We start from the raw sequence: 25,592 nt of genomic DNA, 5'->3' as shown, positions 1-25,592 counted from the left end.
AATTATTTACCAAAGACCAAAAATATGTCAAATCAGTCTTTTATTTCAAAAGAACTCCAGAACAGACATTTATAAGAACAGGCAGAGAGAAGAAGGATATTATGAGTCAGCAGGATGACCCAAAGCCCAGAGTCTGCGTTGGTATATCACTAAACAACATGGTAATTAAGTCAGCTGTTTCCGTTCGCCGGGGACTGGGCGGCGGCCTGCAGGGTCCTGCGGGCCATCTCCATCGCTCCTTCCTGGGTCTTGTTCCCGCCAATAAAGCCTCCGGCGTGGACAAAGATGCAGCCCTTGATCCCGCTGAGCTCCGACAGCGCTTCATCCCGAACACCACGCCACTCTTCTGGCAGCGACAGCCTGGGACAGGAGCACAGAAGGGCAGGTTGGTTTACAGATGGACACTCTGTGGTCTGCTGATCACTTCATGTTGCGCATTAGTTTTGCAAAAACAAAATGTACTGTACATTATGAAAAACAGCAAACTCTGGAGTTTAGGGTAAAAAACAAAACAGAGTGATTAACAAAGTCATTTTACAGACAAAAACAAAATATATTTGCACTTCTTAAACTTTTCAAATTCTCCGTGGCTCATATGGTACTAAAGTGAAAATCTGCTTCACAAAACAAGAAATATGAACGTGAACTTGAGCTTCAACAAAGTCCTAAATATAAACTGACTGAAAGCATGAAGACAATACTAGAATATTAATCGGCAAAAGCTCAGAAAAATGCATTTTTATATGTATATTAGTTGGTTGTAACTCATTTCTTTCATAATTTCTGAATGTTTTTGCACAAACGTTTGGATTACTCTCACCCTTTCAGCTTTCATGCCTGCAGGGGTAGTGGTGCTATGTGCAGCCACTCTTGCACATAGCATCACAATAATGGGCACCGACAAATAGACCAATACAATAAAAAACAAAAAAAACACAATCAGCTTTATTCTCCTCCAGCAATGTGGAAAATCACACCTCAGTGCAGCGACTGGAGAGCCCTATGGTAGCGGAGTGGAGTCAAAAGGCAATCTCGCAAAGTGGGGGAAAGATTGGCTCTGCGATGGTTTACGAGCCGACCTGGAAAACGTGTCTCTGGATGGAGCACGCAGAGAAAATTCATAAAAATGTAGAACAGCTCATTTACCACCTACTGCAGGTAGCATACATCTTTCTACAGCCTTGCCAATCACACCTTACCTGTTATCTAGCGCGTGCGTTTATATCACTCTTTCCTTGACGGGGTTATTATCTCCATTATCTCAGACCCCTGTTCTCCTCAGAGGACTTTTATATTTAGCAATGTTTCATTCCGATTTAGGCCTGATTAAGCACTTCATTGTTCACCTTTCACCCACCGCCTGCTTCTGGAATAGACTTTAAATGCTTTTTAAAACGCCGAAATTCCCTAAAAGCGCCGGATGTCATATAAACCTTTGGCTCGTCTTTCTCTTTATCGCAAACTTGATGAATTATGGAACAGCACGGTCGAACTTGTCAGAAATAAAGTGACACGGTTGTCAAACGGTGCGTCAGTTTGAAGCGAGCAAAGTGTTTTCTCTTGTTCTCTTTACTTTGAGCATTAACTGCCATTTTTCTATAACATCCATAATGATGAGAATGATTTGCATGTCGACTCCATTATGTCAAATCTTTTATCCCTAATAAGACTACCTGGAGAGGCAAGCATGGCAAACCTATAATCCCCATTAAAGAATCAACCAATCGATAGCTGCACAGTGCGGCTGGAAAATGAGCTCTGAGGAAAGGTCAACAGGGCTGGTGATGAGGGAAGGAGTAGGAGGGGGCGGCTGATGTTGTTACAATAGGCCAGGAAGCTTTCGCTTGCGAGATGACCGGTCTAAAAATAAATCCACAATTAACAAATTAGCGTCTCATGAGAGAAGACCCCCTAAGACCTCAACTGAGACAGATAGTGGCAATTAGTGGGTCATTACAAAAATGTTACTTTAGAGTCGGAGACACATCCTCGAGACTTCATTACTGCATGTTTTCAGCGATATGAACGAAAGCGTGAACCTTCTGGTTCCTCACTGAGAACAGAACAAAAGGCACTTTTGTAGAAGCTGAAGTGCTGCATTTTTCTGCACCTTTACTCATCAATAACATGCACCAAATTCTGACCACAGATCTTCCACATTACACACATTTTTCCCTTCCACAATGTAAAATTTCTCTGCTTTTGAAGACAAATTAAATGGAATTATTCCCATTTTTTCTCCGATGGCATTTTCTCATATGATCCACTGTCATTTTATACCTGACATCGCTGCTTCATCTCGGAATTACAGACATGATTACAGATGACCAGCTCAATTTAATTATTTTTCAAGCAAAAATGTCATACAGTCTGGGTTTTGTTTTTTTGTTTGTCTTGCCCTTTGCTCATATGTTCAGATTTCAGACAAACTAAAGAGATCACCAGGAGACGGGTGATTGTGGAGGACATCGGTCATTATTTTCTGGCGCTTTATCGACTAAACTATCGACCAAAATAACAATCGGATGAAGTAGAAAGGATAAAGACATCGAGTAACAACCATCAGGTTCACCTCCGATACCGCGATACAGCGGGTAAATGTGGCAGCCGCCAGTGTGTATTTCCTGAAATAGAGGTATATGTTTCTGGCTCAGCTCATTCTGCTGTCAACCTACAGTATCATCCTATACAGCACATTTCCAAGCAAGGGCTGCTTTCACTCCCCTCTTCGTTCTCCCAGCTCACATTTACTTTGCACTACGATGCTGATAAAAATAGACCCTTTCCCCCCCAGGTGCAGTAGCAGGGACACAGGCGATAACAACACCCCTTCTGCAGAGTCGGCACAAGCCCGCTGGGAGAAAGCAGGCCACCCATAGAAAGAGCCATCTGGAGCTACGTTTTTATCCATCACACAAGCTATTGTTCCCATGTAGCGCCACACCAACCAGCATATTTGCATTAAATTAAATCTTTGAAGTGCTCCGCGACTACAAACAGGTGTCTTTTCTTTTTAGTCTTTGAAAGCGCAGCCGCCTGATGAGATTCTGGAGCAAAGTGGAAAAAAGTCTAACTGAGGGACCAGGCGAGGGAGGGGCGGAAGGTGTGAAAGGTGAGACAGCGAGATAGGGCGGAGGAGGGAGAGATAGAAGAGGACGTGGAGGCGGAGGAGGAGGTGGAGGAGGGGAGAAAAGGGATTAATGGGAAAAGAGCAAGACAAATGGGGGGGGGGGGACAAAATGGAGGAGTGTGATTATAGGACTGAGACAGAAATACTCTGCACAAAAAGAGCAAGAAGCACAAAAAACCCACTAATGGGATAAGAGGAGGAAAGGGGTGAGAGCAGCCGCTGGTCAGGCCAGGAGTGAATCAGAAAGCTATTCCAGCGTCTTCCTGTCTCTGTAGGAATGATGTGTTCAGAAGGTCCCCCACTATTCTCAAGCAGTCAACAATGAGCCCCATCAAACCAAAAATAAAAGCACAAGGGCACATACTGCTGGAGGTAACAAGACATGTGGAAACAGAGGTCAGGTGGGCTTCACAGTGAGAGATACCTGAGACCACACAAGGAAAAAAAAACCCACACATGACAACAAAGAGAAAGACATGTAACAGATGTCATGTGTTCAAAACCAGGAGAGCTACTGCGTGAAGGACCAGAAAGATCATGTGACTGGTACGATTTCTGCTTTTTCCTTGTTTTTGATACTATTTATAAGCACAATTTATTTAGCAACAACCATTTAGTGTATTTATGTTGTTCCTCTCTTTAATGTAGCTCTCACTGTCAGAGGCACATTTCTAATTTTATCTCATTACATCAAAATCAGCATCAATTTACTATTCACTCTCAAATGCAGTATCACAGATGCATATCGTCCAGGGACCAGAATCAGTCGATTTCCACTGTGTTTAGTCAAGACTGGTGACAGCTGGTCATCCGATTATGATCTGTGGCGTTTCATGCATGTGCACAAGCACACGTAAAGCCAATCTCTAACATTAGTGTGGAAACACTTTACTATGAGTAACGACTGAAAAACTGGCCAAACTAAACCACAGGGAGACCAGCATGAAAATGTTTGTACCAACAAACCCAGTCAGACACTTAAACCATCTTCACCCAGCAAAACACGGACATTTTAAAGAAGCTAACAAAGGAAAAGTGGCTAAAGCTATCCAGAGCTCCAAACCAGCCGCCTCAGTGTGAGCCTCGGTATAAGCAAAGGATCAAAGTGGGTAAAAGCAGGGTTAATATCCTCCAATCTAGAGACGTTATAAACATACTAGAAAATGTATTCACTCACTTGCCTTCATAGACATGATCTTGAACAACATCCTATTCCTAATTCTCAGGGTTTAATATGACGTTCCCATCTGGCTCGCTGAGGTCAGGACTCTGTGCAGGCCAGTCGAGTTCAGCCATGTCTTTATGGACCTTGTGTGCAGTCATGTTGTTGCTGAAGCAGGGAGAGTTTCTTTTATTGGAATTAAGGGGGCAAGCCCAACTCCTGAAAAACAACCCCACACCATAATCCCACTCCACCACAACTCTACACTTGGCACAATGCAGTCAGACAAGTAATCCTGGCAACCGCCAATCCCGATTCATCGCTCCAGAGGAAAATGTCTCTAGTGATCTACAGTTTGTGCTTTTTTTAAGGGAGCGAAATCCTGTAATTTACTACAGTTAATAACTTCTTTAATTAATAAATTAATATTCTGCATAGAGGAAAAGTTTATTTTTGTTTGTCACTTAAAGTATTTAGAAAGAAAACTGGAATCAGACAAAAACTCTCAGCATCTCACACTTAGAAGGAAAGAAAGAGTCTCAATCTAGACAACAATCCCCAATTCTTCTTCAGTTCTCCACAAGCAATCCCCTCAAAACTCACGCATAGCTTTTAGTCGTTGTCACAAAGGTCAGAGCTCAATTTATAACACAGTTTAAACATTTTGTAGCAGATATAACTCGATCTGACGTCTAAGAAGATTTACCAATTTTAGAGGATTAAAAAACAGATTGTGTTCGCTTTGCACAAATTTCCTAACTCATTAAACGGTGTGTTCGATTAGTAAAACTTCTGTAACCACAAAATGCTTTCAGTAATGGAAGTGGTCTAGCTTTCCTGCTGAGTTTGTTGTCTGGATAAAATTGTATCTGACGTAGAAGAAACCGCCACCCAAAATCATCCGACGCGTTAAATGAAAAAAAGAAAAAAAATATTGAGCATGGCGCTAATTCAGACAGACAGTGAAGTCAAGCTCAGCTATAATACTGGCGGACCAGCTGAACACAACGCCAACTCACATCAGCCGATACACTTCTATACGTCCAACTGGCAAAGTTCTCCCACACCTCACGCAGAGTGTGCAAATCGAGCTGCCTGCTCTGCTCTGCGACTGATTCTTGCAGCTTAAGATGAATAATTCTCATAACAGGTAAACAGAAATCTCACCTGTCCTTCCTTTCCCCTCGACTCATCCACTTGTGCCATAAACACTTGTAGTTTATTATTTATTCAGAATTTTTTCCTTGCATTTACTTTTATTCGCGTTAAGTTTATAAAGCTTTTTTATTTCATTTAAAAATGAAAAAAGTTTAAGAGTCTATTACAATAAGTCAGCTGAGGTCAACAAAGTCACCTGGATGAGTGACGAAACATTTCTCCCACTGAAAACGCTACGTCCAGATGAACAGGGATGAGTTACGTGTATATATAATTTGTCCTGTGTGTCTTTTGCCCCGTCTTCCCCCCCTCTAACCCCAACCAGTCGTGGCTGATGGCTGCCCCTCCCTGAACCTGCTTCTGCTGAAGGGTTCTTCCTGTTAAAAGGGCGTTTTTTCTTCCTACTGTCACCAAGTACCTGCTCATAACAGGTTATATTATTGTTTTCTCTCTAATATTGTACCTAACAACATAAAGCCCATTGAGGTGACTGTTGTTGTGGTTTATATTCATAAAACTGAATGTAAAATTTAATTTAATTGAATACAGCAGTGTTACAGGTGACCCTTCTTCACTCGCACACATGCACAGATACACAAACCTGCTGCAGAGAGCACATCAACCAAAGAATAAATAAACTTCTAATTAATTAACTACAGTTGATATAATCTTGTAAAATACTCTGCCAACACGTTTTGCATATTGCTCTGTTACCAGACAAATACAAGCTGTAACAAGATGCGAGTCTAACAAACAGACTGGGAAACAAGATCAAAGATAAACCCACATGCTAGAATCTATCCCCGAGGCAAAACTGCTCATCTTCACAGCTTTGTAAAGCGCAAATCGCTTCCAATACTCTTCCACCTAAGTCACTGCTTCTTAAGTGCACATGCTGACCACTTAGGGCTACCACTTTAAAAGCGCAGATCAATATCCAGCAGCTCATGCCAAGTAAACGAAACAGGGAGGGAACATCAATGCTGGAAAGATTTTCTGCACCAGGAGATGTTTTTGTCGCTAATGTCTCTGTTAGTACCTGGAAACAGGTTTTTGTGATTATGAACACATTTAACACGACTCTGGGAAACATGGACTCTGCAACCGTACGGCACCAAGCAGCTATAAAGACGAATATCTGGATAACGTCCAGGATCAGCCTAGTGTTTGCCATACTTTGGTGATTATGTGTGCTACATTCTGGGATTTAGGGCACAACACACCCACTACAGAACTCCAGTGGGCCCGCTAGTGACATTATTAGAACAGCATTGTAGGTCGGTCTGCGAGAAGCTCTTTGGGTAAACACTTTCCCCTCCAGAGATAAGAAGCACAGATGATAGGGTGCTAATCATCTTTAAAAATTCACACAGGGGGTGTGGTGTTGTCATCACTGTCATTAGTGAGGGACCTGACAGGAACTCTAACATGGTTTAATAAGCCTAGCACTCTCATTTAAGTGCTAGGTTTGAGGATTGGGGTCATCTTTATTGCTAAAGTATGTCGAAATGCTGCTTATCACAACAGCAAAAATACCACCAGCTGCCAGCGCGACCACTCAGCCTCGTAGCACCTATGATATCAACCTGAAAATCCCACGTCACTTCGTTCTCGACTTATCGTGTTCTTAAAGTTTGGCATTGACGTCGCTCACCCACCCAATTAAACTGGTGCAAAAGGACAAACAGGAAAGGCATGTACATGTATGTCAGGCACAACTGACAGTGACTGAGCACATCTCTAAACTGTTGAGTGGCCTAAATGGTATTCATATTACAAAAGCATAGAAGCAGAAAATCAAAGGGGCTTTGTTGCTCAACAGAGCATCTCACTTTGATTCATGCTCACAAAAAAAATCTCGAAATCAAAGCATCTCTCCTACCAGTCAAACTGGCATGTGCTTTATATCTTTCAGTCTGCTGTATTGAAGCACTGGGTATAATTAAGAGCAGAAAAACACACAAGAAGCACCTGAGTGGGAGGGCTGTGCAGGTGGCTGTGCTGAGTTGTGTTTATATTTTTTTAAGTTCCTGGGAACAAAATCTTCGGCTTAAATAAAGTATCTTCCTCATTCTATAAACAACCATTTCTATCCTTGTAGGAGTCCGTCTCTCACCGGATAACACGTCAACCCTCCGTGAGCGGCTGTCACACGGTCCAGTAAGCATGAAAGTTAAATCATAGACCATTGTTTGTCTCTGTCACCGGAGCTCAACTCAACGCAACACGGTGAAAACTCTGAAGCTGTCATTGTGTTTAAAAAAAAAAAAAATCCAGTGTGGAAAAATTTATTGTGCGTGACTCAGTTTCACAAAACCCCTGCGAGTTATGCATGCTCGACTTCTGCTGAAGGAACTCATGCAAGAGGTTTCCTCCACGCATGCGACTGAATGCTACAGCTAAAGCTGAAAAAAAGGTCCTCAAATGGTTTTCAATAACATTTTACTAAAAGATAACCTTAAAATTTACCTGTTCTGGAAAGTGTTGAGCCCAGCAGGGACACACTGGACCCTCCACTGTCCATTCTGGTCTGGGTAAAGGAGAAACTTAATGGGCGTCTCCACGTGGAGCTCCTTCTCTAAGGCAAACAAATGCTCCTTCCAAGGACATCCACCCTGGGAAAAAAGGAGTACCTCTCCACTGGGATCTATCTGGAAACAAGAATAGAACAGGTGTAACACATGTGACTAATGTGCAAAAATCAAGGACAGACACAAAAGCCTGTGTCTGTGGAAAGCTTCACTGTATAAGAAAAGCAGCAGCATTTTAAACTCATTTTCACAGTAACTTGTGCTTCTTTTATAAGTGATAAATGTCTCCTTCAAGTAAACAACAACAGTCCTGATACTCTCATCATTTTTGATAATATTTACAGTTTTCAAAACAAGACAGAAAATGTTCAGAATCAGAATTTAATAAAAAGCAATTAAAGAAATTAAATTAGATCCAAGGAGCACAAAACAGAAACTTTATTCACAGATTTTTATTAAAAATACTCAAATATTAAATTCTGCAGTGAGTTTCTCATCATGGGCTAACAGATCAGGTGTCCTACATCTGCTTTTTTCTTTTTTGTCTGGTCTGTGTTTAGATATTTTTTGCTGTTTAGCTTCATTTGTTTCCATATCAACCTCAAAGTCATATTTATTTAGTTTATTTAAACCACAGTCGGTGTCTCAGGGAAAACAAGAGTCCCCACATTGGTTTTAATGGCCAGCGGCTTAAACAAAAACAAAAAACATCATCACTCACAGCCAATTCAGCCAAATATGAAATGGCTGGGATAAAAATTAGAACCTCAAAGTTCGAGGCCACGGTTCTCAGTCGGAAAAGGGCGGAGTCCCCATTCCAGGTCAGGGATGGGCCGCTGCCCCGAGTTGATGAGTGAGGAGAGAGAGGAGCAGGAGATCGACAGATGGATTGGTGTGGTGTCAGCAGTAAATGCGAAGCTGATCTACATTCCCACCCTAGCCTATGGTTACGAGCTCTGGGTGGTGACTGAAAAAAGATGAGATTGTGAATATAAGCAGTGGAAATGAGCTTTCTCCATATGGTGGTGGGCTCAGCCTTAGAGACAGGGTGATTTTGGTCATTAGGGTGGCAAGTAGAGCTGCTACTCCACATTAAAGGATGCCTCCTGAATGTCTCCCAGGTGAGGTGTTCCAGGAAAGTCCGTAGGAGGCCCCAGGGCAGACCAGGGAGAGATTACATCTCTCGGATGGCTTGTTAACACTTCAGTGTCCCCCTGGAAGAGGAGGAGGAGGTGGAAGGGGAGAGGGACATCTGGGCATCTCTGCAAAGGCTACTCCCTCCGTGAACCAGAAAACCATGAGAGTAATAAGAGGCCCACTGCTGCTGGTGCAAACAAATAAAGAAAGCAAACAGAATGAAACAGAATGGGCAGCTTCGTACCTGATGCCTCTTCTTAACAGCTTCCTCCACGACCTCACGAGCTGGCAGCCAGGAGGACTTGTAGAAATCCAGACGGTCCAGGAACTCCTCCCCAACCATCTTCAGTGCCTTCTTGAAACCCTCCTAAGGATAAAATAGAGATTAAAATATGTGAGAATAAAGACATGTTGGATTTTTTGACAGCTGGCTAGACTTAAAACACTGATGTCACTTTAACAGAGAAAGAACTCTGTAGACTCAGCTGAACGCAGTATTCTTTTGATCATTTAGCTTCTTTCATCACTACTACAGCATCAGTTTGACATCAGCTACTTTACGTGAGACCGTGTACCAGACAAAATGGGGGTGATAAAGTCTTGTCTTACTACCTCCCTGCTGATCCCTGCAGCCCAAACCACAGCCCGATTTCACTCTCGCATAGTTTCACGAGCAGAAGCCCAAGAGGAGCATGTGAAAGAAAGCACGGCACAGATATCTCACACACAAACTCATGCATACACACACGCGGTATGTCATGCACAATCTGTATGCATCTGTTTGAGGGGGCTGCATTGGACCTGAGTATTAACAGTCATGGCTGGAGGAGATGAAAATCCATCAGGTTTTTCAATTATCAGCAGCAGCCAGTGCAGAGAGTTCAACAGGTCACTCTACCATTAAGTTGTCTACCAAACATTTTCCAGTTCAAATCTTTCTCAGTTTCCCATTTCACAGATATGGCTTCGCCTGCAGTGTTTGGAGGACATGAATTATAATCATGTGAAGTGGAACGTGAAAAAAAAAGAAACAAGAAACAAGCAGGTAACTTAAGGGAAAAAAAATGTTGGCATAGTCGACATATATGCATATCTAGGCTGTGGGTGAGTGTGCAGGAAACGCTGATGAGAGACAGAAAATTCACACTCTGTTGGTCCTGCACAGCTCTCACAATGACCTCTGAGCACTGATTGCACCATACTGCACCTGTTTGCCCTCTTAGACTATTTTGTAGTTTTGCTTCACCACAGGTTGCTCACTGTGTGTGATGACTAAATTTATTCTTTTTTTTATACTGGGGCACTACTGTGGAACAGCTGTCTGTTAAAATCGCAATTAATCCATGTTGCAAAGTATGCATGTTGCATTTTATTGTTGTATGTTTGCATTTGGATAATTATTTCGATTTTTTAAGTTCTCTTTTTTTAGTTTGTACTAATTATCTTTGCTTACATTTTCCAATATTGTGTATCTGAGATGATGCTGCAAATCAGTAGGCTGAGATAACTAATCATCAATTATAAAATAAACTACCATTTTTTGATTAATAGTAAAACTTTAGCAATTTTTCATGGAAAACAATACTCCATGCTCAGGTTTCTCCAATATGAAAATCGTCTGTATAGTGTTTTTGTTTGGGTTTTTTTTACTTCTTGCATTTTATTGATTAAAAGGTTAAAACTCTACAGATCAACTGAGGTCATAAACAGGTGTGTATTAACTCATTCACTGCCAGCCATTGGCAGTGAATGAGTTAAACCCATTGACTCATTCACTGCCATTGACGGCTATAGACGTCAATGGCAGTGAATGAGTTAAGTGTGCCAGTACATGCCAACGCTGCAGTATCGTCATTGGCCTATTCGTATTGTGGGCTGTGATGCTTTTTGCAATAGGGTCATTTTACCCCCATTGCTAGGCGGTTGCTAGGCGACATGATGACATTATAATATATCACATATAATTAAGCTTTTGTGTCAATAAATGATAGGATGCTTTCATAGGGTCTTGTCGGTGTAAAAAAGGCAAAAAAAACAGGTCATTTCAGCACGTTGCTAGGTGATTGCTAGGCAACCTGATGCCATCATAATATATGATGTATAACTGAAGTTTTGTGGATATAAATTAGATGTTATTGTAGGGTGTTCTAAGTGCACGGAGGTTAAAAACAGGTCATTTTAGCAAACTTCTCGGTAGCTGATGGGCACTGTGATGGCATTATAAAGCATCATGCATAATTCAGCTATTGGGGATATAAATGAGACTGAAATTAAAATGATAGGCAGGCATTATAAGGTGTTTTAGGTGCATAAAAGCTACTTTCTGTTGCTTCTTTATTCACAAGGGTTCAGCACAGTGGGCAACTTCTTTTAACCAGAATCCCTTCCTGAAGCAGTGTTTAAGGGATTTGCGTCAACTTGAACAAGTGAATGTGATTGAACCGGTGATCTTTTTCACATTAGGCAAAACTGTAAAACCACAATGGACCCACAATAATGCTTTATAGGTGGATAAATGCTAAAACTGGTACATTTTATGAAAAAAATATGGGAAAGGGATTTAGGGTCTACAGTGGATGAAGATACGTGGGATTCTATACTGTCGAATAATGGATTATACATTAGGGAAGCCAGAATACAAAATGTTTAATAGATATTATTATACTCCTTCAAGGCTGTATAAAATAGGTGCTGGTAGAGATGACCCATGTTGGAAATTCCAACAAGCTAAAGATACTTTGATACATGCTCAGCTGGTTTTCCCAGTTTGGAACAGTGCATTGAATTATATGCAGGCATGGATACCTTGTAACTTGCCCAGATCACCTAAATTATGTCTACTAGGAGACAAAGGAGAGGTGCCACAGTTAAACAAGCATCAGTTTAGAGTGTTAAGCGCTGCATTGGTGTCATTTTGGAATATTTGAAGGACTCCCATACTCCAACGCTTAAAATGTGGAAAGAAAGAATGATTGGGAATGTTGCTGGTGAAAAGATGTTGGGAAGGTTACATCACGCGACTGAAGCTTCGGTGGAACAATGGGACAATTTTTCCACCCACATGTCTGCCTGACTTGGAAATTCCAGATTAATGCAACAGATGTTAAAACCCCTTCGTTTTTTTGTTTTTGTTATTTTTTGTTGTATTTTTGTGTTTGTCAGAAAATGCAAAATTTAATAATTATTTGAATTATTAAAAAAAAAAAGGATAATTTTAATCACGTTGCTAGGTAGCTGCTAGGCAACATCGTAATGCCTGATGTAGCTAAGAACCTTCAGGGACCTGAGATGTACCTGTGTGCCAATTTTGTTCACTCATCTCCTGATGGTCTGAGAGGAGATCATGGACAAAGACACAGACAGAGAGATATTCTGTGTATTATAAAAGAGAACTGTTCTGAGGACATTAAAGTGAAGAGAAAGATGCTGACTTGTCTGCATGCCACAGTTATACAGTCTTATATTAGCTCATTTTACTGCATTAGGCTGAGAAACTGTGAGCTTTGCTGTGGAAATCCAGGCAATGATAAACAAATAATAATAACTATAATTAATCCCATATAAGAGATGCGAAGTCACACACATGTCAAAAGCCACCTTCTGTCCTGGTATAGAGTACAGCTGCACTCACATGTACTCACCTCAGTATCCTGATCTGTGCTGTTCCAGCGTGGATTCAGGTGTGAGACACGTGCGCTCAGCGTGGTGGAGATGCTGTACCGGGCCTCCCCATCATACTGTGAGATGCCGTTGTCAACAGCATCCACCTCCTCCACAAAGTTCTCATACAGCTGTAAGCACATGATAGAGGCACGTGGCGGCAGAGGCTGTCAATCTGTTATGGCATCAGAATCAGCTGTTTCGTGTTTACACTTATTCCAAGCATAAAATCAGAGTAGTAAAAAAAGACAAAGCTTTTTCAAGAAGAATGCATGGAAAGGAATTAAACCCACAGGATGTGTGTAGTTACAGAAAATATTAAACCTAAATGAAATAGGAAAAAAGCTGCTACTTCACAAATCCCCGAAAATACTGTACGAGCAGATGAACTGGAACAGCCATATTAAATGATAAAAATTCAACTTCACTGGAAGGTCATTCATGCAAGAGCTGACATTTTACAAGTGACTTATCAGTGGAGCTAAGCTCTGAGGCAAAACTCGATGTTTAGTTTGTCGGAACTGGCTAAGGACATGACATGCAGCATCCTAAAATACGTAGAGCCCGAGCCATGAGTAAAAGGATTACTCGGGGCTTTAAACAAACTGACACATCAAAAGAAAAATGATATCATGACTTAATAGTGCTAATATTTATAGTGACCCAAGATTTGGCTGGCTTAATGTGCCCGACCATTAAAACACAATGGATGCCAAGGCCTCCTGCTGGCCAAGCTGTCTAAAATGCAAGAAACTGAACTCTGTTTAAATCTGGCTAAAAGACTTTGTCGTGTCCTGTCGTGTCCTTTTATATCTGTTCACACTCTACTGCCAACTGTGGGATGAAGGCAAATCCCAAAAAGTGTCCTAGTTTGTGCTTTTAAATCTACAGTTGTGGTCAGAGGTTTCATGGGTATAAATGTGATGGTAATTTGGAGAATTTGATCATTTCTGTGAACTGTTCTTTTTCCACTGTGGAATGATTGCACTACAAATGCACACAGGGTCAAATATATAAATACACTTCCACTAATATCTGGTTAAATGTCCCTTAACAAGTTGCACTTTTTTGCACTTTTGGCAGCCATGAACAAGCTTCTGGTATATTTCTGGCTGGATATTTGACCACGCGTCGTGGCAGAATCAGTAGATTTCATATAAACTGTCTGGTTTCCTGGCACGAACCCAGCGTAGTCTGCCAACTGTCAAGAGGCTCGAGTTCAGGTTAGCCTGCTTTAGCCATTCTAAAACCACAGTACTCAACTGTATCCAAGTTTTAACTTTTTGGCTGTTGAGTTGAGTTGATGCTGAAGAATTTCAAGTTATTCCTTATTGATGTTTCTATCCACGTTGTGTAATGTACCAAAACCTCTGGCAACAAACAACCCAGAGCATGATGCTACCACCACCATGCTTGACAGATGGCTCAGTGTTCTCAGGTTTCTCAAGCCTAACCTTTACACCTCCATGCATTCCATGCAAACCAATGAGTGCTGTCAAACAAATCATTTTTATGCTGACATAGAGAAACTACCAGTTGTAGCCAATCACTAATTTAAAAGCCTTTGGCACTGTCTTTTAACTTGACACTGTGGAACCATCAGCACCCCCCTATTAAAATATTTAAGTCAGTTTATGCATATATCTGAGCTTGTGTGGATTGCAGAAAATCCAAAAATAAACTCAAAACACTGGCATATGTAAGTGTAGAAATGGATGATCTGGCCAAATAGTCAAATGATAACATTTTGTAACATTTTGATAACATTTTCTAAATCACAACTCTCTTGAGATTTAGCTTAGAGCAGACGATCTCTTTGATTCGAGGCTAAAGGGTTCATTCACAAGCATATCCATCCTGTTTCCCCTCTGACCTTACTGCTAAAGATATTATCATAAATGGTGAATTGTGTCTCAGTGTCCCAACACTACAGATCGTTTCACACGATTCTGTCTTTAGTTTTCAAAATAACCGACAGAAGATGAAGAACGCATCCAACCCTATTGTTTATGTATAATAGGACAGTTTGGAAGGATTTCAGGATGCAATCTGCACAATTCTTCTGAAAAGCCAAATACACACCAAATTAGGATGCTGTGTCCCTTATTTTCTATTATTATTTTGTAATTGACAAGCTTGCCCACTTAATAGATTTTTGTAATCTCCCTCTTCCAGCTTTATCGTGAAATTAACAATGTTCAGGTTCCACTCACCAGCTGAGAAAATGTTTTTTTTGGCACAAGTGGACCAGTGGAAAACACATTTTCAATGGCGTGTTTATTTTGTGAATAAACATACAATCAGTAGAAATCCACTGCCTGCTATAAATCTGTCATCTTTTTCCTCTCACCTTGTCATAGAGCACTTCCAGCTGCCTGTCGTCCTCCTTCAGCTGCGTGAGCTGCGACAGCACTCGATGGCCAAAGTGCAGGTAGACCAGGCCGGCAGAGCTGAGCTTGGTCAGCCATGGCTTCTCTGGACAGAGGCTGTTGAAGGTGTCTGAAAAAGTCCTGAACAACAGGAAGGAAATGTGTTTATTAGTCTTTGCCTTTTAACACTTTACCATATATACTGTGTAGCAAGAGAAGAACGGATTATTTCTTTTTAAAAAAACAAAAAACCTTAATATTAATATTTCATTCTAAAGGCCAATCACTAGACTTTTTTTCTGCTCATAACAAATAATTCATATTTTTTTCTCCTCTTCAGCAAAATGCTGCATCTAGCCATGTGTTTGAAATGATCAATAATGACGCACTGGTTTGTAAGTGTGAGCTCACATAACCACTGGAGGCCTCTCAGACACGTGCTGAGATGGGTGGGCTCCAGCACAGAGTCACTGCTGGTCATTTAATTCAGGCTTAATTAGGATGCTTGGGCAGCAGCACAGCGGAAAACCGACCATCAAATGAATGAGTGACATACTAGGGAAGTAGGGGGTAATCACAGCCATTAAAGGGCTAATTGGCCGTGCAGAGGCATTTCTATGCTGATGATCATAAAATGGAAGTGAATGAGAGAGAGGAAAATGACAATCTGAAACGAAGAACGGCTAAAAGAAAAAACACTTACGAAGAAAAAGTCATCAAGCTGTTTGTGTGAAGTCAAGATCAAGCAACATCTCGCTGCATTAAAATGGGACAGTTCAGCTGAGCGCTGGTGATATTTAGGCATAAATTAAGTTTTATTTAAACATAATTAACATATAGTGTGCTTCACATACTGCACCAGCTGCACCACTTAATGTTGCTGATGTCTCTCTGTGTCATTAGAGGAAATTTACTTATTCAGAATTATGCAGATGAATTTGTCACTGATACCTCCAGGAGCTGGACTACAAACCGACTCCAGAGTAGCCTCAATGCCTCATTACAACCGTGTTTAACCCCAAATGTGAATGTTGTCTACAAAACACTGATTACAGCACATTAACTCAAAATACTTTTAGATTAACTTAACTCAGACCTTATTAGTGAATTTCTCTTTTTCTTTAGTGACTTAAATTACTGTAGAAACTTGGAGATGTTTTGATAAAGATTCAAACTGTCTCCAGGTTTTGCCTCCCGTGGTGGACATTTTGAACAAAAACGGTCGTTCAGATCATCTCGAAGTGGAAGGGGCACCTAAATTATGTGTTTTTGTATTTGGTCAGTGTCAGAAACTCTGATGCAGACTCGAAAGACAAAGACTTGCAGTTCACAATGTCATCTAATGCATCTAATTCTGTCGCTTCCAACAAAATTGCTTAATCAGGACTTAATACACACAACCTAATGAGATTAAAAATTTCCTCAGACAAACAGGATATATGGAGACTTGGATTAAAAGTGCCTCATTATATTTTCTCCCACTAACCCGAAAGAAACAGAAATATCTTTCATATTCAGATATGTAATATGTTGAATATGTAATCAGACAATTGTTATCTAAGTACTTTGATTTATTCTTCATGTTAGAGTTGTCTTTTTTACTAACTGCTCAGCTCATTTTTGTGACACACACCATATCTGTGCAACACGCTGGAGAGAGCAGCACCTCACCCTGCTTTTTTAAACCAGCCTCTCCGGGAAGAAAACACATTAAAGAGATTTGTTTTCATTTTACTCTGATGCGATTATTTTCCATATATTCCTGATAATAATAACAGAACCAGAACGTCAGTGTCGTAGCGGCTCATCCGGCTCATCCTCCATCTAAATTCACAGGTTACTGTAATGTGTGCAGTAAACAAGGAAAGTGGAGAGTTTTCTTGTCACTGGTTGGCTGTATTGTACAAAATAATGAGAATTAATGCCATTACTCTAGGAGCTGCAATTCTTGTGAACATGGAAAAATGTCCATAAAATGCCGGATATTAGCTTGACTTTACAGCTTGTACAAGGATGAATTCTGACCAATGCTACAGCAGGAGGAGTGACGCTCTTGAATTGTGGAAATACAGATGACAGAAAGACTTACAGAGCTGTTTGGTGTTGGTGTGGTTTGATTTGTCCACTTCTTTTCAAACCTGCTGGATGCTCCTTTTTTTAAGTTATCCATGTCATTGAACACCAAGATGTACTTATTTTTCGGATTGTTTCTGTGCATAACTATAATTCACAACACATGAAAATACAGCAAGAAATGTAGTGACTCGGCTCAAACACTGTTTAAAAAGAATACTATTACTTGGTAATTTCCCAGTTTCCTGTGCGGTATAATACCTGATGGAAAATGAGGGCTGGGAAGAGAGATAATGTCTAAGAGCAAATTTTGCCCGTTTGTGGGGTTTTTTGAAAGTAAACAAGGAAATGCATTTTCATTTATAGCCAACTGTAAACAAATAATAGAACAGACTCAATAGTTTAAGTCTCAGAGAGCTTCAGATACTAAATGATCTATGGGGCATTGCTGATTACACTTTTCCCATCGAATGAGTTCAGCAAGAGTTGTTAAGTCAACTCAGTGCATTGCAGTAACGGTGATTTAATTTAAAAATTGTTGTACTTTTGAGAGGCAAGCACCAATGACTCCATACATTTGCACCATTATTGTCCATAAATTCATTCATTTTCTTCCATTTATTGAATTCAGGGTCACTGTTGGACTGCAGCTTATTCCAACTCACATAGAGCAACGGCAATGTTTTTATACATTAGTATGCCAATCTATTGTAGAATTACAATAAAGGGCTTTTCTATTCTATTCTAGAAAGGCTCATCTTGCTGGTGGATTTGAAACTAAGACCTTCTTGCTGTGAGGTGACAGTGCTAACCACCATGCCACCACCATTACTGATATTCATATTTAGACCCAAATGCAGACATTATTACAGTAGATCAATCCCAAATATTAAATAACTGATCAACATTTGGTCACATTATAATGCAGTGGTCCCCAACCCCCCGGGGTTTTCAGGGTTTCCCTGGGTCTTTTCCCGTGTTGTAATTGAAAGAAATATTTCTGCGTTACCACAGCAACCAGAGAGCGTTAAAGGGCAGAGAGGAGGATGTTACTTTCAATATTGTTGGCGCATTTCAGGAGGATGCTGCTAATAAAGTTATACAATTACATTGTGAATTTGCGTTTATCACTATATTTACAAACTACCAAATACCAGTTTTTGTCTCGGTCGTATCGTTTTATTTTGTTGTATTTATCCGCGACACATTAAAGTCCGGTCCGTGAAAATATTGTCTGACATTAAATCGGTCCGTGGCGCAAAAAAGGCTGGGGACCGCTGTTATAATGCACTGAAGATATGCAATAAATACATTGTTAAAGATCCAAATTCAGTGAGAGTAGCAGTCAAATCTGCAAAAAAGGTTTTCCTTTTGCTGTTTATGACAAGCTGCAAAATGCAGAGCATGTTTGTCACCGCTGAAAAATATGTTTACTCACTTCTAAGTCTTTGTTAAGTCAAAGCAGTGAGTGAGCCGAGCATAAGCAACCAATCTTAATAATTTAACTGGGTATATATTTCTTAGCCTTCAAATTTATAAAATGTATTTTTAAACATTTTCTAATTAGTAGTCATTTGATGTTTGTAAATATATTTATATATAATAACCACAGGTCCTTTAATGACTTGCACTCTTGTAATTGCATGCTATTTTATTTGACAGAATGTGTCTGCGATTCATTGGTACTGCTGTCAGCTCAATCTGTATGCTGTCACAAGTGAAATTGAAATGAGGACTACAGTTGTTCTCGCCAGCTCCTTCTCTAACTTCCTGTCGCACCAATCCCACTTACATTCATCTGTTCCATCACAACCATCTTGCCCCCCATCCGGGCATGTGAGTGACAGCCACAGCCTCCTGTGGCCCCGACAGCACTGCTGCAGCCTCTGTGCCTCGTGAACCGACAGCAGGGGGGCGTTCAATTCAAGGAGCGCTAATTATCACTAACCGCCTGCGAGGAAGAGAGCCCTGGCATATCTTTATCGCCGTGGTCATAAAAGCTATGGCTGATTATCATCAGGACATTAAGCTGACAAGACACCTGGAATAGGCTGATTACTCAACGTGATGAGACGTCGACTGAATGCGATCATCAGGAAGAAATTCTACACAAAACACAGAGCCTGTTACCTTATGATTCATGCAATCAGGGTGCTTCAAAGATGTCAGAGCAGAAGCCACCCAGAAATGTAGTTTCTCATCATTAGAGCTCAGATAATGAAAAGAAATCCCAAAGGCTGTACGATGACGATGTTAAAGTGGGAAAAATCCAGGCGTAATAATTCCGATAAATTATTTTGGCTTGCTGGAGACGGTGCGCCTCAGCGCTTGGAAGTGACTGGAGATTGGTGCGTGAGCTACTTTAAAGATTACGCTTCCTTCCATTGGTACATGCGTATATTAGAGTCTGACCGATATAGGATTGTTAAGTCTGATACCAGTATTTGGTAATTTCAAAATCCAATAATCTGATATGTCAGCTGTTTCTACTTTTAGAAAAATAAAATCTAAACAGAGTGGCTGACAGGGAAATAGAGAGTTCCCTCTGTTGGACAAACTACGTAACATCAACACTCATAACATGGCTGAGTGGTGTTTCTCCTGAATCTTCTTTATCTTTTAAAACATTCTTTTGTTGATCCTTAAAACTACCAATACAGACAGAAAACACGAACAGCTCAAAATGCAACACCATGTTTTTTACAGCACTTGGAACAAAACAAGATTTTAATCTTAAACTTGAAGTGAAATTTTTCAGCTGGCATAAAATTAATCTGTGATACGATCCTGACCCTTACTGTTGATGAACAGTGAAGATTAATCTCTCCCCCAGTCTTAGTTCAGAGTACATAATATTTTAGAAATCTACAGCTATAAATTTCTCTCTTTTCAGCAGCTTACTGCCAGAACTGCACCTCTGATGGTGGTCATAGCGGTGCCTCTTTGGGTCAAACACTCCTCCAACGTCCACAACAATGTCGCACTCCGCCAGCTGTGCAGGGTCCCTGGTGCGAATGATTTCTCCATCCTGTGCAGCAAACAAAAAGAAATATATGTCAAACTAAATTAACAATCATTATTATTATTTTATTATTTGTTTACTCGTATAACACTTATCAACACCAACATTCAAAGTGCTTTCCAGAAACACAGGAAAAAAGAACAAACTAGCATGAAATTAAAACGATTAGTCTTTAAATGCGATGTGGGAACAGTTAACATGTTTCTGCCTGAGCATCTGAGGCTGCTTGGTGTTTGGTACGGGAACAGCAGTTTTAGTATATATTCTGGGCCCAGATCATGAAGGGCTTTTAAAGTAATGACTATAATCTGAAAATCAGTTCTAGAAGTAATGGCCCGCCAATGTAGAGTCATTAAGACTGGCGTAATATGTTCAGTGTTCTTGGTTCTTCTAAGAAGTCTGGCTGCTGAATTTTTCACCATCTGAAGTTGATTTAATGCTTTCTGATTGATACCTGTTAAAAGACCATTACAACAATCTCACCGGAGGGAAAAGAGGAAAAAAAAAAACACATGAAAAATTAGACCATAGAAGCCCAGCACTGTGTTTGGAGGTCCAACCTTTAAGCTTTGACTGTATAAAGTATACGTCAATTCAAATATGTAATCAAAATTTTTCTGTTAAACTACGCGTAAATCACAGACATGTAGAGGTAATCAAATATGGTATTTTTATTACTAATATAAATTGTAAAAATTACAAATATAAACAACAGAGTGCCACAAAACAACGGTACACCTACGACAGGCTATAACCTGGGTTTGATCACAGGTTTTATTAGGGCAGTGCAGCAAATCTCTGATCAATATTATTTTATCACCCATATTAAGTATTTAGAGACAAAATGTGCTATTAGGTTGAGATTAACTTAATTAAAAACTCCCTCAAATGCTCTGCAAACCTGGCTACACACAAAAAAAATGTATTTTTAGTTTATTCAGACCATAACACTGAAATGTGCGACATGTTCACCGTATTACGCCTTAATGCTGTAATCGTTTTTGCTATCCGTTTACACACAGCGCCCCCTTTTGGTGGTTTTATTTTTTGCATTACACTGGATCCATCAACAGAAGACAAGATTAAGTGTTGTTTCCTAAAATGCAGATGTGGCTTTATCCTTACTGTGAGGACTTCCTGGGAGGATTTAAATTCTACATAGCCAGTAACGATGAGCACAGTGATTACATTAAACAAAATTCGAAGCACAGCGTGGAGTTAGCAATAACCCCAAACATGTTTCTATCAATCGGCAGCGTGCTGCACCCACCGAGTACTCGGGTAACTGCCGGAGGAAGAAACAAGCCAGAACCTCGTCGCAGTGGAAGGTCCCGTTGTGGGTTCCGATCTTTGTAACGGTCATGTTTTCGGTGCAGAGTCTCTTCGGCTCACTTGACATGTAGCGCGTTTCTCCGTTAGCAAAGTGCACGGGCGAACTAAAGCAGCTGACCCGCGAAAATACCCTTCGTGACACACCTGTTGTTTCACTGGTTACCAGAAAATATCTGTTTTTTGTTAATTTAAGCGCCAAAGAAAAAACACGCAGGACCCACATCCAAAGAGTAATCCACGAGACGCGCCAATGGCGGACAGGTTTGACAGCCGGACCGGATGTGCTGCTCCTGTTTAGAGAACTGAAAATGCCGGGGAGCATTTTTGTTGTTGTCACCATTGTTACCGTTGTGTTGTTTGCCTTTATGGGCTTAAATAACTCGCGCAGACAGTGATAAACAACACTGGTGACAACAACACAGGTAATTAGAGCGATTACATTATCTCAGAAGCTCGTTTGCAGGAGAATGCTTTTATGCTAGCTCAACTTGTGTACAGCAGAGGACGCTGCAGAGTTAAAAAGCAGGACTTGGACACTGTATAGTGCACAAATAGTTAATTATGTACTACTGTACATGATTTATTTTATTTAAAAAATATATTCTACAATTACATAATAATAAAAAATATTATGTTAAATTTACAAGCATTCGCTGTTTCGTATTCTCATACAAAATAGATATTTGTCAATGAGAGAAGCAAGAAAAGATACAAGGAGGTGAAGTGAAGGTGGAATAGTTTAAATGCCTGGGGTCAACTATCAAAAGCAGGGGACAGTGCACAAGAGAGGTGAAGCAGAGAGTGCAGGCAGGGTGGAGAGGGTGTAGGTTAGAGTCAGGGGTGATTTGTGAGAGAAGGATGGTAGCAAGATTCAAAGGAAATGTTTACAAGATTGTAATGAGACGTGCTGTGATGTATGACTGGAGAAGGTGGCAGTGATAAAATGACAGGAGGCAGAGATTAAGACTTTCAGGCCTATAGTGTGAGGTAGTGCAATAAATAAATAAAAATCGTCTCATATCTATTTTTTATGTTTAGCACTATTTGATATATACAGCAGTGATGAAAATTTAAATAAGTAAATGGAGTTTAAAAAAAATGTAAAAGAAATGAGACAGAGATTGTGCAAAAGAGTAGGGAAATGGCATTAGAAGATAATAACGTGCACACTTTAAATCTAAGAAACAGAAGCAGGAAGGTAAACTACAGAAATGTGATGGGGCTCCGGTTGAGCAGCTTGGACACAAAGTTACAGAGGCAAGGCTGAGACTGTTTGGACATGTACAGAAGAGGGATAGTGTACACTGTTCAGTGGATCCTGAAGATGGAGATGTAGGCAGGAGGAAAACAGGTTGAAGAACCAATAGAACAAGAAGATTAAATAAAAAGCAACACAGACACTGCGACAGGCTGTGCACTTTTTGTCCGTGAAGACGTTGTATCTCTCATTCAAGAGGAATCTTCAGTTCTACAACTGATGGAGACTCCAGGTATTTAACACCTAGCTGGGTTATCCCTTAGGATCTACTCCAGGTTGACGCATCCACTACGTATTAAATACTTGGGACTCTCCATCAGTTATTTTTAAACTAAAAAAAAACACCTCTTGGATGAGGTGAAAGTCCATTTTGTCTTATTTTCACCTATTCACAGCTTTGTGCATTTTTAATGCAACCTGAGGTCTTGGTGGTTACAAACCTTTTTGTTTTTTTCCCTTTTACAGTTATTTAGGCCACTGTTCCCGCTGGGATGACACAAGAAAAGGTTTTCTACCCTCTGCCCCAGTCTCTGCTTCACCACACTTCACCACGCTTTCGTTAGAGTAGATAAAGTCATCTTTGGAGATTGATGGCTTAGTGTTTGTCCTGACAGGCAGTGTGAAAGCTCATGGGTGTGTGTCTTTCTATATTACATCCAATCACTGTCAACTTTCCATCTCAAGGATAATGTCAACAAAAAAGATGCACGTGACAACAAAAGAGTCTCAGCACAGTAAAAAGGTTAGTGCATTAGAAATGTGCATATGAATAAATACATATAAATATGAATGCAAATAAACATTTTCCTGGTCAGCTTTGTTCTACACTGTTTTACACCTTGATGGGCAAAAACTGTAATGTTGTTCCTTTTTAAATGAAATCTGCAATACAGTGACAGATTTTTAATATGAATGGACACGTGCATGAATAATATTGAAACCTTGAGTTATTGCCTTGGACTGTTTTTCCTGCCGTGCTGGAATTGGGATGGGATAATTAGTGAGGGTCAGGATCAGCGCTCACCCCCAACTCTCGTTCTCGCGGTATTACCTTCAAGGTTTATTGACAAGGTAATTAGCCAGATGGGACCCCAGTAGTAGCAGCAGGGCTGAACGGAGGTAGCACGGTTTCAGGGCTTTCCCGTGTGAAAAACAGCTGCACTTTCCTGCTTTACAAACCGATCTACCAGCGGAAACCAAACAGCAAGCCTGCAAAAGGTAGGCTTTTGTATTAGCGTTATGAATGCACAGCCTGCTTCCTGCAGAGCCTCATTCATTCTTCCGATGTCGGTAATACATTCTTCCTGTCCAGTTTTAACGATCGCACGCAAATGTCTCACTGGCATCGATTCATACTGCAGCTGCTTTGCAATGCAGATGTTCCCTTAATATCGGGACAAAGAGTCATGAAGCCTGACACATTTAAAACGGTAAATACAGTCAGAGAATATTTGCTGCGCTGTTAGTCTGACGTAGAACCACCAGGTGGCGCTGTGTCTCGGTCATTTAGCCAAGTTGCTTCATCGTCTGTATCACCAGTTCAGCGGGCACATTGGCAAGTCTTTATTTCAGCCTAATGAAATCGATAAACATTGACTTGGAGTGGGGGAGTCCACAGAGAGGCCGGTGTAGGGTTTCTCCTGTAAAGGGACTTAAGAAGTCGACGCCCACACTCCATCATTCTATGTATTTCCTCTGAAGCCCCGATGTTATTCGTCAAAATACACAACTTGTATTTTATGGAAGACTACGAGGGATTTTTTTAAGTGTCCCGGAGAAACGGAGCTCAACTCGGAGAGATTTAAAGGATATGAGACAAACAGAAAACAAAGAAAAACAAACGTCGTGCTCACCTCCAAATCATTAAACTGCCATACTGTTAATAGAACTTAAGCACTCACAATTGCATATATAATACTATTTTATATGCTGTTAAACTACTTAGTATAAAATGGCAATAAGAAAAAATGGACACGCTTCTGTCAATGGCTTTCCTCCGCATATGTGGACATCACCAGCAATAAAGCACTGGGACACACAGGAACCTGCTCAGTAGTGGATTTATATTTATTTGTATACGTATTTTTATTCGTACATAACATCACATATATAGCTGGATATAAAGCCAAACCTCACAAAAGAAGAAATGAATTTAAAAACACCTTTCCCATAACAGGAACAAAATATCCTAGATGATACAGTCTGTCGGATTCAATAGAAAGATCAAATATACATCTAGTAGTCCATGAATACCTTAAAAAAACATTATATGGAACAATTTACGTCAGTTTACTAGAGGTCCTTGGAACCCATCCACTACATATAATAATCGTAAAAACAGGACGACAACAATTCCTCATTTAATCCTCCAGGATACACTGTTATATATCCAATGGGCTTCCCTTTGATTTCCCTTCCCTGTCAACAACTCTTTTCAACAGCCCAACCACCATTCCCCGTAACCACTGACCCTCCAGCTAACTGAAAATGTCTGGCTGTAGGGGACCTCTCATCATTTTTTTCTGATGTAATTCTTGTGTTCAGAAATGTTAGCTATCAACTCCTTCTTATTGTTCATAACAAAATTCAGAAGGGAGCTTCATTAAATATTCTATATGTGTGGTACTAAAAGTGAATGAATGAAAGAACGTGATTAATGTAAGAAGTTATGCATATCAGTCTGTTTTGAAAGTGGGGGAAAAAAAACAGTCCGATCCTTTATGTTCTCATTTCAGGGAAAAGCACAGTGATCAAAAGGTT

The 25,592-nt window shown here is 40.4% G+C and overlaps 2 protein-coding genes across 3 annotated transcripts in view; one reads left to right on the top strand and one right to left on the bottom strand.

Annotated features, from left to right (window-relative positions):
- Positions 1-23: 23 nt before the first annotated feature.
- myg1 (myg1 exonuclease) lies at positions 24-21,994 on the bottom strand. The gene is made up of 7 exons (XM_040008825.1): positions 21,513-21,994; positions 20,136-20,248; positions 15,129-15,288; positions 12,760-12,909; positions 9,363-9,485; positions 7,920-8,101; positions 24-360 (listed from the first exon to the last, which is right to left on the bottom strand). The coding sequence occupies exons 1-7, from the start codon at positions 21,912-21,914 to the stop codon at positions 171-173; spliced, it is 1,320 nt and encodes a 439-aa protein (XP_039864759.1). The 5' UTR covers positions 21,915-21,994; the 3' UTR covers positions 24-170.
- A 1,885-nt stretch (positions 21,995-23,879) lies between these two features.
- Positions 23,880-25,592, top strand: part of LOC120719458 (mitogen-activated protein kinase kinase kinase 12-like) — a 28,915-nt gene continuing 27,202 nt past the window's right edge. For both annotated transcript variants that reach the window (XM_040008646.1, XM_040008636.1), the window contains exon 1: positions 23,880-24,050. The gene's annotated coding sequence lies outside the window, so the exon portion shown is untranslated. The remainder of the gene's footprint in view (positions 24,051-25,592) is intronic.

The sequence above is a fragment of the Simochromis diagramma genome, unplaced genomic scaffold (genome assembly GCF_900408965.1).
Source record: "Simochromis diagramma unplaced genomic scaffold, fSimDia1.1 OVJJ01000320.1, whole genome shotgun sequence".
Lineage (NCBI taxonomy): Eukaryota > Metazoa > Chordata > Actinopteri > Cichliformes > Cichlidae > Simochromis > Simochromis diagramma.
This window is presented reverse-complemented; position numbering and strand designations above follow the sequence as displayed.

Excerpts from the sequence above, each read along its gene's own strand:
- myg1 (XM_040008825.1), bottom strand. The coding sequence starts at position 21,914 with ATGGTGACAACAACAAAAATGCTCCCCGGCATTTTCAGTTCTCTAAAC. Across the intron at positions 12,910-15,128 it reads TGGAAGTGCTCTATGACAAG|CTGTATGAGAACTTTGTGGA; the intron begins GTGAGAGGAAAA and ends ATGTGCTTACAG. Across the intron at positions 8,102-9,362 it reads CTGTTAAGAAGAGGCATCAG|ATAGATCCCAGTGGAGAGGT; the intron begins GTACGAAGCTGC and ends TCTTGTTTCCAG.